The 13,260-nt window shown below is 49.7% G+C and overlaps 7 protein-coding genes across 7 annotated transcripts; 2 read left to right on the top strand and 5 right to left on the bottom strand.

The window, feature by feature from the left end:
* Positions 1-286: 286 nt before the first annotated feature.
* rgd1 (putative Rho GTPase activator (Rgd1)) lies at positions 287-2,718 on the bottom strand (the record flags this gene model as incomplete). Its single annotated transcript, XM_057177186.1, has 10 exons — positions 287-398; positions 450-520; positions 583-677; positions 745-888; positions 952-1,157; positions 1,196-1,449; positions 1,503-1,711; positions 1,768-2,374; positions 2,430-2,483; positions 2,560-2,718. The coding sequence occupies 10 exons, from the start codon at positions 2,716-2,718 to the stop codon at positions 287-289; spliced, it is 1,911 nt and encodes a 636-aa protein (XP_057031488.1).
* A 545-nt stretch (positions 2,719-3,263) lies between these two features.
* On the bottom strand, positions 3,264-3,903 carry N7457_006141 (uncharacterized protein; the record flags this gene model as incomplete). The annotated part of the gene is made up of 3 exons (XM_057177185.1): positions 3,264-3,531; positions 3,564-3,693; positions 3,768-3,903. The coding sequence occupies 3 exons, from the start codon at positions 3,901-3,903 to the stop codon at positions 3,264-3,266; spliced, it is 534 nt and encodes a 177-aa protein (XP_057031487.1).
* A 358-nt stretch (positions 3,904-4,261) lies between these two features.
* Positions 4,262-6,750, bottom strand: N7457_006140 (transcription factor domain-containing protein; the record flags this gene model as incomplete). The annotated part of the gene is made up of 7 exons (XM_057177184.1): positions 4,262-4,449; positions 4,541-5,020; positions 5,100-5,365; positions 5,420-5,857; positions 5,914-6,234; positions 6,310-6,416; positions 6,535-6,750. 7 exons carry the CDS (start codon positions 6,748-6,750, stop codon positions 4,262-4,264), a joined length of 2,016 nt encoding a protein of 671 aa, XP_057031486.1.
* Positions 6,751-7,595: 845 nt separating this feature from the next.
* On the top strand, positions 7,596-8,126 carry N7457_006139 (putative quinol monooxygenase; the record flags this gene model as incomplete). Its single annotated transcript, XM_057177183.1, has 3 exons — positions 7,596-7,652; positions 7,738-7,850; positions 7,979-8,126. 3 exons carry the CDS (start codon positions 7,596-7,598, stop codon positions 8,124-8,126), a joined length of 318 nt encoding a protein of 105 aa, XP_057031485.1.
* A 754-nt stretch (positions 8,127-8,880) lies between these two features.
* racA (putative Rho GTPase Rac) lies at positions 8,881-9,829 on the top strand (the record flags this gene model as incomplete). Its single annotated transcript, XM_057177182.1, has 6 exons — positions 8,881-8,913; positions 8,978-9,010; positions 9,081-9,139; positions 9,207-9,387; positions 9,468-9,700; positions 9,763-9,829. The coding sequence occupies 6 exons, from the start codon at positions 8,881-8,883 to the stop codon at positions 9,827-9,829; spliced, it is 606 nt and encodes a 201-aa protein (XP_057031484.1).
* Positions 9,830-10,386: 557 nt separating this feature from the next.
* N7457_006137 (uncharacterized protein) lies at positions 10,387-11,569 on the bottom strand (the record flags this gene model as incomplete). Its single annotated transcript, XM_057177181.1, has 3 exons — positions 10,387-10,618; positions 10,715-10,943; positions 11,020-11,569. 3 exons carry the CDS (start codon positions 11,567-11,569, stop codon positions 10,387-10,389), a joined length of 1,011 nt encoding a protein of 336 aa, XP_057031483.1.
* Positions 11,570-11,938: 369 nt separating this feature from the next.
* On the bottom strand, positions 11,939-12,979 carry N7457_006136 (uncharacterized protein; the record flags this gene model as incomplete). Its single annotated transcript, XM_057177180.1, has 4 exons — positions 11,939-12,120; positions 12,195-12,346; positions 12,416-12,593; positions 12,658-12,979. The coding sequence occupies 4 exons, from the start codon at positions 12,977-12,979 to the stop codon at positions 11,939-11,941; spliced, it is 834 nt and encodes a 277-aa protein (XP_057031482.1).
* Positions 12,980-13,260: the final 281 nt, after the last annotated feature.

Raw genomic sequence — 13,260 nt, 5'->3', positions numbered from 1 at the left:
ATCCAAAATAACTAAAAGGGGTGTATATGTACAAGAAGACACCGCAAGGCACAATGGCACAGTGTTGATGTGTAGCACAGGTATCACTTCGACGAAACACTGGAACATACAGGGACAAGAGGCGCGAATGGAGGGGAGAAAAAGACATCGAAACGACATGCTGTAAGAAATGCACCGGGGAGTGATGCACCGGGCCATTATACGTGGGGTCCGTGGAACCAACGCCCATGTCCTAAAATAAGATTGAAGGGGGAGTGTTAGGAACGCGGGTCGGGGGCGAACTGATCTAGTCGTCGTCGAAGATCTGGAATGTGTTATTCAGGATTGTCTCGATGACGCGGACCTGCCACCCAGCGTCGGCGATGTTGCCACCGGAATTGGCGCCCATGAGGGTTGGTCTATTGGGGATTAGTGGGTGTCTATAGATTATGGAGAGGAAAATGACATACCCGAAACAGATGGCCAGATTGCCTGCATTCATGCGGTTCTGGGTATAGTGTTCTTGGATCTTGTTGAGATGCTGCAGCGGAAGGGATCAGTATTTGAGTGAAAAGAGAGAACTGTTCCTGGTTAAATTCGTACCAGAATGATGGCCCGCAGAGTAGCGTAGTGAGCATCGGGCAAGCTATTAATAAGGGCGTGCAGTGAGTCTCGGCGCTGGATGTCATCATCGAAGCCTACAGAGACTCGTCAGTTTCGCGAGTACAGATGGCGTGGTTCTTTCAATGGAATGATGGTACTTACGAGCAGCATCAATGAATTGGTGGTAGTACTGGGAAGTAAACAGAGGATCAGGTAGGTCCCTGAAGAATTGCTTCGCAAGCCCTGCAACGCTGTTGACGTCGTGATAGAAGTTTTCCGGGTTTGTGAAGTCGACTTGTGATGAATCTGTCGACATAGGAGTAAGATTAGCAAGTTGCTCCACACATGAGCCTGTCTGAAAAAACTTACCATTGTCAAACACAGCCTTCATGTGACTAATGTGATTAGCACTTCCTGAAAGTCGATAGATGCCCTCCACATCCAATCCAAACAGCTCGACCGCTTGGAAGCACTGGTACACAATGAACGGAACGGCTGTTCCATCCCGGGCATATAGGTCGTTCAGCGAGACACCGAACACTGGCTTCAATGGAGGGAGGTTCGATTGGAAATTCCTATCCATTGGGGGAGGTCCTGCCATTGGTATTTGAACCTTGGGTGCAGGTTCTGGAGCGGGGGTCGCGGCAACTGGGTAGGGGGTGTGCCAGCTGGGGGCGGAGTGAAGCTCTTCTCTGACAGCGATTGTGGAGGAGGGTAAGGCGATTGCGGCAATCGGTCACCGCTATGCGGCTGCGGAGGCGCTGGCGAAGACAGATTATTCGCGGTGAATGACTGCGGCATGATAGACACGCGCTTATTCTGAGTTGGTTGCGAAGGTGCAGCCGGTGTAGCTCCACCACCAAGAGTCTAGCCAACGTGTTAGAACTGGGAAGCAATCCAGAACCACTGCTTGTACTTACTGGGTGGCGCTCATATTTGACCTGTTCTGAAGCCACAGCCCCTGGGTTACCTTCATGGCCTAAGATAAAGTCATGGAGATCTTTCTGATTATCGACTTGGCGAACAACCTCGGCCAAGCTCTTAGGCCCCAATGCCGTGCCGTTCGAATCAATCTTCAAAGGGTTCACGCAGAGACCTTGACCCAGAAGTAGTTTCTCATTGAAAGTGGCTGCAAATTGTAAGCTGATAAAGAACAAGACCAACATAAAGAAATAGTACACATACCGAACTTCTGCTGTTGCAGAATCAAGCCCGAGTCGCACTCGGCGATCAATTTCTGAAGATTGTCTACGGCCTGAGGTCGATGAGTAGACAATAGCTCCTGACGCGCAGCTTGAGCAGCCTGGACCTTAGCTGCATAATCGCTATCTGCATGCTGGACCTTCCGCAGCAACTCTTCCTCGTGCTGCGCCGCAGACTTGTGACCCTTGAGGCCGAACTTGCTTCCTTGCTTGTCTCCCGTGCGGACACGGTCATACTGCTCCGCAAGCGACTCGTATTTGGACTTTGCTTTCTCAGCCAACGATTCCGCATCACTGACCTTCTTCTCCGCAGCTAGACCTGTCTGTTTCCATTGCTTGCGACCGCGCTCAATATTACCGGCGAGCTCGTGCAAATCGTCAGACATCTGATGGAGGGAAACGGCGAATTGGAGACCATGATCGACCATGCGCTCCTGGATTCGGTGGATATCCTTGTAGCTGGAACCGTATGTTCCTTGTCGGTTCTCGGTGCGCTGCGACGCATCGTTGATCGCGCGGGACAGTTTTCGCAACCCCTGAGCGTGCTCTTCCTCCAGGGCCCCTCGCTTTTTCAGGAAAGTTGAGAAATCCTGATATATAGCATGTCAGCGTTTGCGACCGTCATTTTGGCTTGCGACTACTAACCTTGGCGGAGGCTACGCTTTGCTTCAGCCGAGTCAAGAGTGTAGTTATGCCGATCTAGAGGAATCACAATTAGTATCACAGCTTGCTACTTTTATCTACATCCACCGGCGGATGATCCGTGGGTTCTCACATCAGAGTAGATAACTTTATCCAGGCGAGCCTTTAACTCATCGGAGATGGCGTCGTGGGCCTGCTCTCCCCCGTGGCTCGGGGTAGAGCGACTAGGCAGCGGAGGCGCATTGGAGAGCGTCGGTAGCGCCGTCGATTCATGTACAGCTGGATCCGACATGGAGAATATCTGGAATAATGAATGTCAAGAGAGAGGAGGTAAGAGGGGAGTGGAACGGGAAAGCCACAACACGGGCCACTGGTATCACCCAAGTGGGGAGATTAGGAGATCCCAATGAGCTCCAGGAACAAGGAATGCGGCAGCCTTCAAGTCCCAAATAGTCTCTTGGCAGTTTCTTCGTTCTCGCGTCCATCTCAACACTATCAACCCGTTTGAAGACCGTCCACGGGTATAGTTACGCTCTTTTGTGATCTCCAGGATGTTTGCCAGATCCGACTGTGCAAGATCAACACAGAATTATATTATCCACTCTTTTAAGATGTTCAACATGCTTCGGAAATATCCATAGATCGTTGCTAACAGGTGATACAGCAAATATGAGTGTCTGCGACCGTTGTCTTGGACAGGAAGATCCCCGGTGGCTCTAGTTGCTCCATCGTGATTTCTCGGAGTATAACCTGGCAAGCCAGCGATGAGATGCAAAGGATTGTCGAAATGACCGAGAACTTACCGACCACCAACCCTAACAGAGCAGCTTTTTTTTTTCATTCGGTCGTAATACCATCCACGGAGACGGTTGTAATCAAGCTTGAAGAAGTCCTGGAGCTGGGATTTTTGCTCGGGGTCAAGTGCAAACCGCCGGGCTTTCTCGCAACAAAAACACTCCACGATGCAATGGCCAGCTGCGAATTCGGACGGGCGATGAGAACAGCATCCACAGTCTCTGCCACACCAGCCTCCTCTCCCAACAGAATCTTCCCAAAGTACTCGGTGCATGTATCCTTTGGGCTGGGAACGCCAGTAATCGATATCCTCTGGTGAGTGGGCTGTTGCTATATGACGACCTAATCCTCCCCCATAGTCGTTCCAAGATCCAATATTCCTTCGAAAGTGTTGACAACTCCTCCTGTAAGTCTTGAACAATATTCAAGTTGTTGCTTTCTTTGGCAGATTCCTCTTTCTTCTCTCTCAGGGCTATCCCGCGTTAGGTATGCTCCCGAAAGGCAAGCTGAGGTCTGTCTGCAGTAGCCCCATTAGGTCGATAGGACATCGTTTGGAGGCCACTCTGTTGGCGAAGGTAACATATCGGTATCTTTGAAGAAGATATATGTCTCCAGATCTTATTAGATCAAGCTCTTCACCGGTTGCATCCCCAACAAAAGGTAACTCCGAATATCGTTCCATTTAAGGATATCGGGGGTGGGAGAGAACGTCGGGATGAGCGGTTGCTGTGGAATCGAAGAGATAATCTGCTGAGTTCAAAGCCTAAAAGTCAAATTCCCATCATCGATGTAGCTCGTTCTACATCCATACTTACGAAGGTGTATGGCGCTCAGAGGTTTCAATTGAAAGTGAATTGGTTGAATAGGCCTGACTTTGGACCGCTCTTGACACAGCCTTCGTTGGGCGACAACTTCATTTTATATATATACATTATTTGTGAACACGGAAAAATCAACACTTTTATTCTGGTATCGTCGCTGAGAATCAAACATCAACATCTGTACAGAAATGCCATATCGCAATAATCGGCTCGTCAAAGTTATAGAACTGGCGGGGCCACGAATGAGTCCGGGATACCGTCAAAGACCCAATTGAGGGAATCAAAGACTTCCGAGAACCCAGATTCGCCGAAAAATGCTCCGCCTTCGTCGAATTGAGCCGGCATCATCAAAGATGCATCCTCCAGGGAGCTATTCTGCTGTGGTCGCGTGAAGTGCCCTGCTGGGCCTAGTATATCTTGATTAGCTGCAATGGCAGCAGCTGTAAGGCCAAGTCAGGAACTAGGAGAAAATAATCAAAGGGTTACGATACGACCTACCTTGCATTTCTTCCATGCTTTTAACCGGTCGGAATCGCTGTCGCCACCGCCAAACTGTGTCGTAAACATGGCTCATGCTCATCCGACAGCGTACTTTAAGCTGTAAAGCGTCCTCCTCGGCGGGTTCTAAACTTGTGGCATTCCACATCTGAGCCAGTATGTCTGCGAGACGAATGGGACGGTCATGATCCATAACACTGATTCGGCGGATTGCTGAGATCGCCCCATTGAACAACAGTTTGCCATGGTTAAAATCAAGATTTCGACCGAAGCTGCTCTTCAACAATTTCATGAGGGCAAAAGCGGCAGACACGATCATCTGAAGAATGTAATTGGTAGAGTGGCCGATCAGTTCACCTGGCGAAGTTTCGAGATCTAGTACACGACCAAGGAATGATGTTGTTGCAAGGAAGAGTTTGATCAGGTCGTCGTTACGTGCATTAGGCCCCAAAAACATGAAGTATCGGAAATGCAACTCCGCTGCACGGAGATGGATTGTGTTGATTGCTTGATATGAGTGTTAACACGGCTAAATTGGCAAGATATGTCAGTCACTTACCAGAGAGCTTCCCATCGAACTCGAGATCCATATCTCTTAGTTCATTTTCCAGGACCTGCACGACTAAAAGTTTTTCGGTGCTGATAAACTCCGCCGGCTCGGGCTTACTGCTGTACAATGCCTTGGTCACCCGGTCGCAGAACTTTTCAATGCGCAACCGGATTGCTAGGTCATCGGGCAGTCGGTAGTCGGCATCTCTCAAAGAAGCAGGCTCAAGGGCCCAATCGTACATCGTACTTGGTGGCTGGCCATAACCCGTTGCAACACTATAGAGCCCCATCAATATGTGTCGATCACAGACGTCGGAACAAAATACTTACTTCTGAGCCACGATGTTGCAAATGACCCACGTATGTAGCCGATCTTTGAGAGCTTCACCTTGAACCTCCATGCGGAATGTTGTGAACTCCTCTGATTGAACTGGACGGTGGAGACCGAGTTGCATGGCAATTTGCATCATCAAGCCACTGAGCATGAACGTTGCATCAGTGCGCTGGCTAGTAGTCGGAAGAGGCCAGGTACATAGAACACACAGGGCCTTGACTACCCGATAATCCTGCGGAACACTGGTAATAGTTGACCAAAGCAGCCTGCTGAATGGTCCAGAGAGTGCGCTTAAGAGACCAGGCTCATATTGAGACCGGCGACTCGCAACACAGATGATGGTCCATGCCAAGAGCGGACATCGGTTGAAATAAACCTCTGGAGGCTTGGGTGGATTCAAAAGAGGAAGGAAGGGGTGATAATATGTGAAGTATCTAGGCAAGTGTTAAACCCAGACCATTCAAGAGAGAAAAAAGTGGATAAGGCATACTGTTCGAATAATCGGATAACGCGAGCTCTAGAGAGACAAATATCTTCGAGTCTCCACTGGCCCTCATCCTGCGATACTATAGAGCCATCCCTTTTGATAGTCAAAGGGGTTGCTATAGATGGGTTGGTTTCAACAGGCACCGAGACAGGCCTTGATCGGTCAATTGCGGCCGAGTCACGGCGAGCAAAGACATCCTCTGAGCTATGGGACATTTCATCGCCACCATGGGACTCGTGATGCTCTAGCCCTTGCTCCTGATCGGAATTAGGCCCCAACCGGCGACGGAGATCTGCAATCTCCTTTTCCATCTCAGCATTGCGCCTGTAGATGGAGTTAGTAATATGCGGAGGTAAAAAAAAGACGAAGCAAATAAAAACAAGCAAACAGAAGAATTACCTTCTTTTAGAGATGCGCTTGAACGACTGTTCGACTTTACAGTCTATCCCAAGCCTGCGACAGCGCGAACAGGCTGCAGCGGGCGTTTGAACAATATCACATCGCAACTATCAAGATTTGGGACATCAGCACGGTTGTCGAAGAACGCCCCCTGTGCGCTCCGGGGGGGAGGGAGGGGGGGCAGTAAATTTTGGATTATCGGATATATATATGTATATGGCTCACCTTTTGCTGTTTACATTCATTACAGGCTTTCCGGCTGCCACCTCGGCGCTTGCCCGTGACAGGCGGGGTCTTCTCCATCGTGCAAGATTCGGAGCTTCGCTGCATGAAATCGATAACCGGGGGTGGCCGGGGAACGGTGGGGGACCGAAAGTCGCTCGGGGGGATGGAGTAATGCGGCCCATCCGGTGCCAGAATGTTCCGATACCCCAAATCCATCAAGATCAACCTGCGTTCAGCCGGTATAAAACCCCACGAAACGTGAACGAGTGCTCGTGGAGTCCATGTGCCGTAAATCGGAGAAATTGGTCCGCCGAAGGGGGAGGTGGGGAACTTAGGTGGTCGTTGACAACGGTGATTTGCGGGCGACTTGGTGCCGAGACGAATCTCGGCGGTTGCTGATTGAGTTGGTGCCTGAGGCAGAAGTCGACCTGATGATCTAATCTTTTCCCGTGATCCATTCCTGTGATTCCCGTGATTCCGCCGGGGAGATTCCCGAGGCCTCGGCCTCGAGGGCCCCCAGAGAAGCTTTGATCACTAACATGTTGTCATATATACGCCAAACTATGACCGATATGGCTATAGTATAGAGCTAAATGGTTATTTACTCATCCTGGAAGCATTGAAGAGTGGGGATTACCCTACTCCGTCAAATACACCCTATAGATCCCTAACATAGCCTTGCTTACTCTCCGGAGTAAACTTCCTAGTATACCAATCCAGACGAGTAATATCAGAATCCACCTAGCCGTACCCATAGCCGATATCTCAATATCTTGTTGGACATCCAAGTAGACTGTGGAAAACGCTATACAAGCCCAATGTCATACATCTGCATGGGCTTCATGCCCCACTTGCCCTGGACCGAGGTCGATGTGGATTATATGATCCGCATTTCATTCCAATGGACCTCTGGGCATATTTAACCCCTGCGATCTATGTCCCAAAGGCTACCTATCCAACATAGATACAATTTCAACGTCTCATTGACCCTGATATCTACCTAGGCGAGCTCGGTCATTGCTGGATTTCTTCTGTTTTCTCACACTCAACAATAGTTCATCATGTCCGAAATCAATGTCACAGCGGTTTTCTCTGTTAAGCCCGAGAAGTTTGAAGAGGTTAGCCTAGACCCGTGCTGTTCTCTGTTCTCTGTTCTCGATCCAACTTCCTCTGGCCGACCCAACGTCTAACATATGGTATCAGTTAGCCACTCTGGTGACCGAACTCACCAAACAGGTGCAAGAACATGAACCCGACACATTGCTCTACTATGCCTTTGAGCTCAAGAAGAAGAATGAGATTGTTGTCGTTGAGCGGTGAGTCCCACCGTCAAGTCTCAATATCCTTCAAGCCCCCCGTCACTACGACCTCCCCCGCGTGGAGAGGCCTCGGCCCAATCTATTTCGCGATAGCCCAGAACAAACACTGATCTCACCATATATAGGTATAAGGACCAGTCAGCGATCCAAACCCACACGAAATCGGCCTATTTCCAAACATTTGCAAGCCAGCTACCCGCTTTGCTGAGCAAACCGATGGAGATCAGGGCGGGTGGGTTCGTGAATGGTTCGAGAGGCGTGTCGCGACTGTAGGCTGGGGGGTGTCTGGGTTCGAATCCAGTCCCCAGATGTCATATCCCAGGTGGTTGGGAGGATATAAATAGGATAGTTGATGGAGCATGCATAAGCACATTTCCGCTTGGGTTTCCCCCAGTGATTCGGTATTGAGTAGACGCCATCGTATGTCCCAGCGTCACTCGTGATTCAATTGTCATGCGATTGGTGCAGTGGTCCAACAGCCACCAACAGAGCGGAGGTCTGTGTGGATTCTGAAGATCGCTGAACTGGCCAGAGCATCAGCTAGCATCCCCAAGGACCTATATAGCATTAGTACAACGACGTTCAATGCCCATTTTGTAAGTGGAGACGCCCAAAGGGTTTATTCGATCTCTTCCACTTCATATATTAACATAGTGTTGGACCTTGGCTAAGGGACTAGTCCGATCGCCTGTCCTTTTTTCTCCCTCTCCCTCTCAACTTCTCTCTCTAACTCTCTGTGATTTTCTGCATCTTCCCTTTTGTTTGTTCCCCTTCGAGGTGAGTCTTATTCTAAATCTATTTCTTTTCTTCCTTTGTCTCCACACCTTTCCCACCCCCTCTTTTCCCTAGCTCCAGCCTCCTAGGTGCTTTTCGAACCCCCTGAAGCTCAAGCTAATAATATCCTTCAGATACCCTTGCCATTGTGTCCTTTCACGTTATCGTTGTCATTCCGTCCCGAGCTCCTTATCGCCGACCCCTCTACAAGAGCCCCTGTTGGAATTTGGCTTGATTACATTTCGCGCAAAACATGGCAACGGGTCCGGCTACTCAGTCACTGAAGGTGGGCATAGGGCTGATCCCCCGATCCACAGGGATGCGCGGCTAATTGGCAATCTTACCTGCAGTGTGTGGTGACCGGTGATGGTGCAGTTGGCAAAGTTAGTATTCTCCCGACAACCTCCCCCTACTCCGTGGGTTCGCGACACTAACATCCAATCCAACCTCTAGACATGTCTACTGATCTCCTACACAACAAATGCTTTTCCGGGGGAATATATCCCTACTGTGTACGTGCTCACCTCTACCCCTCAATGCGAAACTCTGAATCTCGAACGGGTGTTGATACCTGAACAGCTTTGACAACTACACGGCCAGTGTAATGGTTGACGGCCGGCCGATCAGCCTGGGACTGTGGGATACTGCCGGACAAGAGGATTACGATCGCCTGAGACCCCTCTCCTATCCGCAAACCGATGTCTTCTTGATCTGCTTCTCCATCGTCAGCCCGCCTTCATTCGATAACGTCCGAGCGAAGGTATGAACCATCTCAGCCACAGAGCCCATCCAAGGCTCTTCCTTCAAATCTATGCGACTAACTCATCTCCCCGCTCTTAGTGGTTCCCTGAAATCGAACACCACGCCCCCAATGTCCCCATCATCCTTGTCGGTACCAAGCTCGATCTGAGAGACGATCGCGCGACCGTGGATGCCCTCCGCGCACGCAAGATGGAGACCGTCTCCTACGAGCAAGCCCTGGCTGTGGCCAAGGAGATTCGTGCACATAAGTACCTGGAATGTTCGGCTCTGACACAACGCAATCTGAAGAGCGTGTTCGACGAAGCCATCCGGTGCGTTACCACACTTTTGAGAAATCACCTATGTCGATCTGTCTGCTAACCCTCTACCGCAGGGCCGTTCTCAATCCCCGTCCTACTACGAAATCCGGGAGGAAGGCAGTCAAATGCAATATCTTGTAGAGCACGTTTGTTTGGCTTGACTCGCCTCCCATTTTCTCGTATGCTATAATGAATAATATATAGTTAATACGGCGTCTGGGTTGCAAGAGGCTTTTTTTAATTCGCCGGCCTCTCAGTGCTGTTTTGTGATGAAATCCATTGACCGTTTTCTTTGGGGTACTTCCTGTCTTTTTTTTTCTATTTCGGCCGTTTGGCTCTTGTTCATACTCTGAAGGGATGTGTGATGTTGTTGATGGGATTTAGGTATATTGTCTAGTAAATTGAAGCCACATGTACAAGCACCTGGACAATCTTACTCCGAGGAAGTCACAGAAAAGAGAAATATGATTGGTATCTTCAAAATCAAGCAATAGAGACATGAAGTAAGTACTTTTGGAACAAAGGGAAAAAACAAATCCGGCCAACCCTGCCCTCGGGAATATGCATGGCTATCATGATGTACAGCTGTCTGTAGATGCTCCGGACATCTTGCTGTACACTGTCCTGATCAACCGATCGAACAAAAATCGGGACTGTTTGAAGTCAACCAAACAAGTGAGCCAGCCGCTTGTGTTGATTTAAACACGGCCGCGGCGGCTAGGGTGCAGACCAGCCCACTGATCCTCAGCAGCACCGTCTGTGGTAGCAGCGTTGGCACCAGTGGCGCCAGCCTCACCGGTCTTCCTCTCAAACTTCTTCTTGTCCTTCTGGATATCCTTGGCCTGGCGCTGGCGCTCCTCGTTGAGCTTCTCGTTCTTGGCCTGGATCTTGGCATTGCGATGTTCAGACTTGGCACCGCCGCCGCCAGCACTAGATGTGGGAGTTAGTATACAGTATATCGTTGCAATTGCGATTCCTCCTTTGGAGGAGATCCTCATCGTCTCCAATTGGGGGTAGAAAACTCACGTCAGCTCGACGTTCATGCGTCGGGGCGGGTACTTTCCGTCGTCGAAATTGGAGTGGTGGTACAGCTTGAGGCAGGTCTTCATGCGGTCATAGTTGTCGAACTCGATGAATGCAAAGCCACGGCACTTCTTGGGGTCTTCTTTCTTGGTGGCGACGCGGATTGTGGCAGGGGGGTTCTTCTCGAAGTGCTTGGTCAAGGACTCAAGGTTGGCGGAGTAGGGAAGGTTTCCTGCACGGGCGAGCATCCATTGATTAGATCCTGTGTCTTCGGGTGAATGCCTTTTATATGGATTAAAAGCACTTACCGACGAAGCAGATAAAGCGAGCACCCTTCTGGGACTGCGCGGCCTCCGCAGATTCAGCGGATTCAGCAGATTCAGCAGATTCAGCAGTAGGCTCTTCTTTGGTCTCAGCGGCGGCCTCGGCCTTCTTCTGCTGCTTCTTCTTATCTCTCTTCTCCTTCTTCTTGTCCTTCTTTGCCTGTTCAGCATCGACCTGCTCGGCGGGAGCCACATCCACATCCATGGCGTCCTCGGAGGGAGCAACAGGCTCGGCGGCAGGCTCAGCGGCGGCCTCCTCGACCTTGCGCTTCTCCTTCTTCTCCTTCTTCTCGGACTTCTCGGACTTCTCCTTCTTCTCCTTCTTCTCCTTCTTGTCCTTCTTGTCCTTCTTCTCCTTCACCTCTTCCTGTGCGGGAGCAGCAGTTTCAGTAGCGGCGACGGCCTCGGACTCAGCGCGCTCCTTGCGCTTTTCCTTCTTTTCCTTCTTTTCCTTCTTTTCTTTCTTCTCCTTCTTCATCTTCTTGCCCTCGGGCTCAACGACCTCATCCTGCACGAGCTTGCGCTTGTCACCCATTGTGATATGTGTTGGGGTTTTAGTTGTGATGAACAGTGACAATTGGGGGATGGAAAGGAGTGCAAGACAAATGAAAGTCTTAGGATGTGTGTAAAACCAAGAAAAGAGGTGGAGCAAGTTTGTAGCGCAATAAGACTAAAGCTCCAAAAAAAAGTCGGGCGGAGAGAAAAGTGAAATTAAATTTTTGCCGCGTGGCCGGGGGCGGTGAAAGCATGCTTCCCGATAAGGCTTTTTTTATAGTTCGCAGATCTACAACCCTTGAAAGACATTCTAAATAGCTGTATGGCTACATACACAAGTTTGTTCAAATGATGTAAATGGTCTAACTGGTTGCTAGCATAGTTCGTGATCTGCCCCCTGCTGGGCACATTAAAACACCAAGATCTTCACACTCTTCTTTGGCGCTCCGTAGCGCTCACGCAATTCAGGCCGAGTAAGCAGCTTCAAGAGCGGCATATGCGTGTCCTTCATATCAAAGATGCCCCGCTGTTTCTGGTCAATGTGAGATCCATCAATGACAATGCGCTCCAATTCATCCAGTTTGAGATCTCCTAGACACTCATGATCAGTATTTGCATATATGACTGTATATTGCTATCTATAGATAGCAACTGAGCAAACTCACCAGCCTCAATCAAATCAAATATTCTGGTTGGGGTTCCAGCCCCAATACCAGATCGGGCACGCTGAAGGAACTGCTTTGCTTCCTCCAGCTTGATGTGCTTCGCAAACAGCTTGCCAACAATGCTTTCCTTGGTTTGGAAAGAGCGGAGTGCCCTAATTATACCAATTGTAAGTCTCAGCTTCAAATTGACCCAGATACAGCATCAAGTTGTGGCCACTTACCGTACAACATCAGCAGCTCGCAGTGCAGCACCCGAAATTACCAGTGTGTGAGGGGTACCGGTCTTCGCGGACGACTTTGACAAGTCACAGCCCTTGGGACTGAACGACTTGAGGAATTCAGGGAGCTGCTCCAGCTTTCTGAGGGAGGTGAAGGAAGAGGTATCGAGGAATGCGGAATCTATACACATGTTAATATATAGATACCTTCGATCTTGATCAGCTCAAAAACAAGTGCTACATACCAGGAACAGAAAGATCACTCAGCTCAACAGCAGAGAGCTCCTTATCATGTCTTTTGGCCTTCTGCGCAAAGTGATCGCCCAACAACCGGCCGTCCATCTTGCCAATCGACTCGTCAATGCCGTCTTTGCGCATCGACTGTTCTCCATCTTGCTCAGCCTGCTTCTTCTTGTTCTTGTTCTTCTTCTGCTTCTTCTTGCTAGATCCCTCAGCGGGTGTGCCTGCCTCGGGCTGTTCTTGCTTGGGAGCAGCATCGTCTGCTTGTCTCTTGCGCTTGTTCTGGAGTTTGCTGGAAAGCCCTTTGGGGGCATTGGTGTCGGCCATAGTGACGAGTTTTAATATGAACCAGACAACGAAAATATCAAGGAGAATTCGAGTTTCAATTGGTTAATCCAAGTCGCATTGAGAAGACTTCGATGCGCAAAAAAAAGCCGGCTGATTCAGCCAATCTTATCGATAAGACAGGCCAATCATGCACTGGCCCGCAATTGTTGTTTCTAGACGCGACAGACAAACATCAACTTCAATCTTGTGTTTCATTGCTCGCCCAAATTGATCTCCGCTTTGAGTATCGTGGCGACTACACATGCAGTTGGATATATCTC

The sequence above is a fragment of the Penicillium paradoxum genome, assembly GCF_028828445.1.
Source record: "Penicillium paradoxum strain IBT 22861 chromosome Unknown utg000005l_segment0_segment0, whole genome shotgun sequence".
NCBI classification, from domain to species: Eukaryota; Fungi; Ascomycota; class Eurotiomycetes; order Eurotiales; family Aspergillaceae; genus Penicillium; species Penicillium paradoxum.
This window is presented reverse-complemented; position numbering and strand designations above follow the sequence as displayed.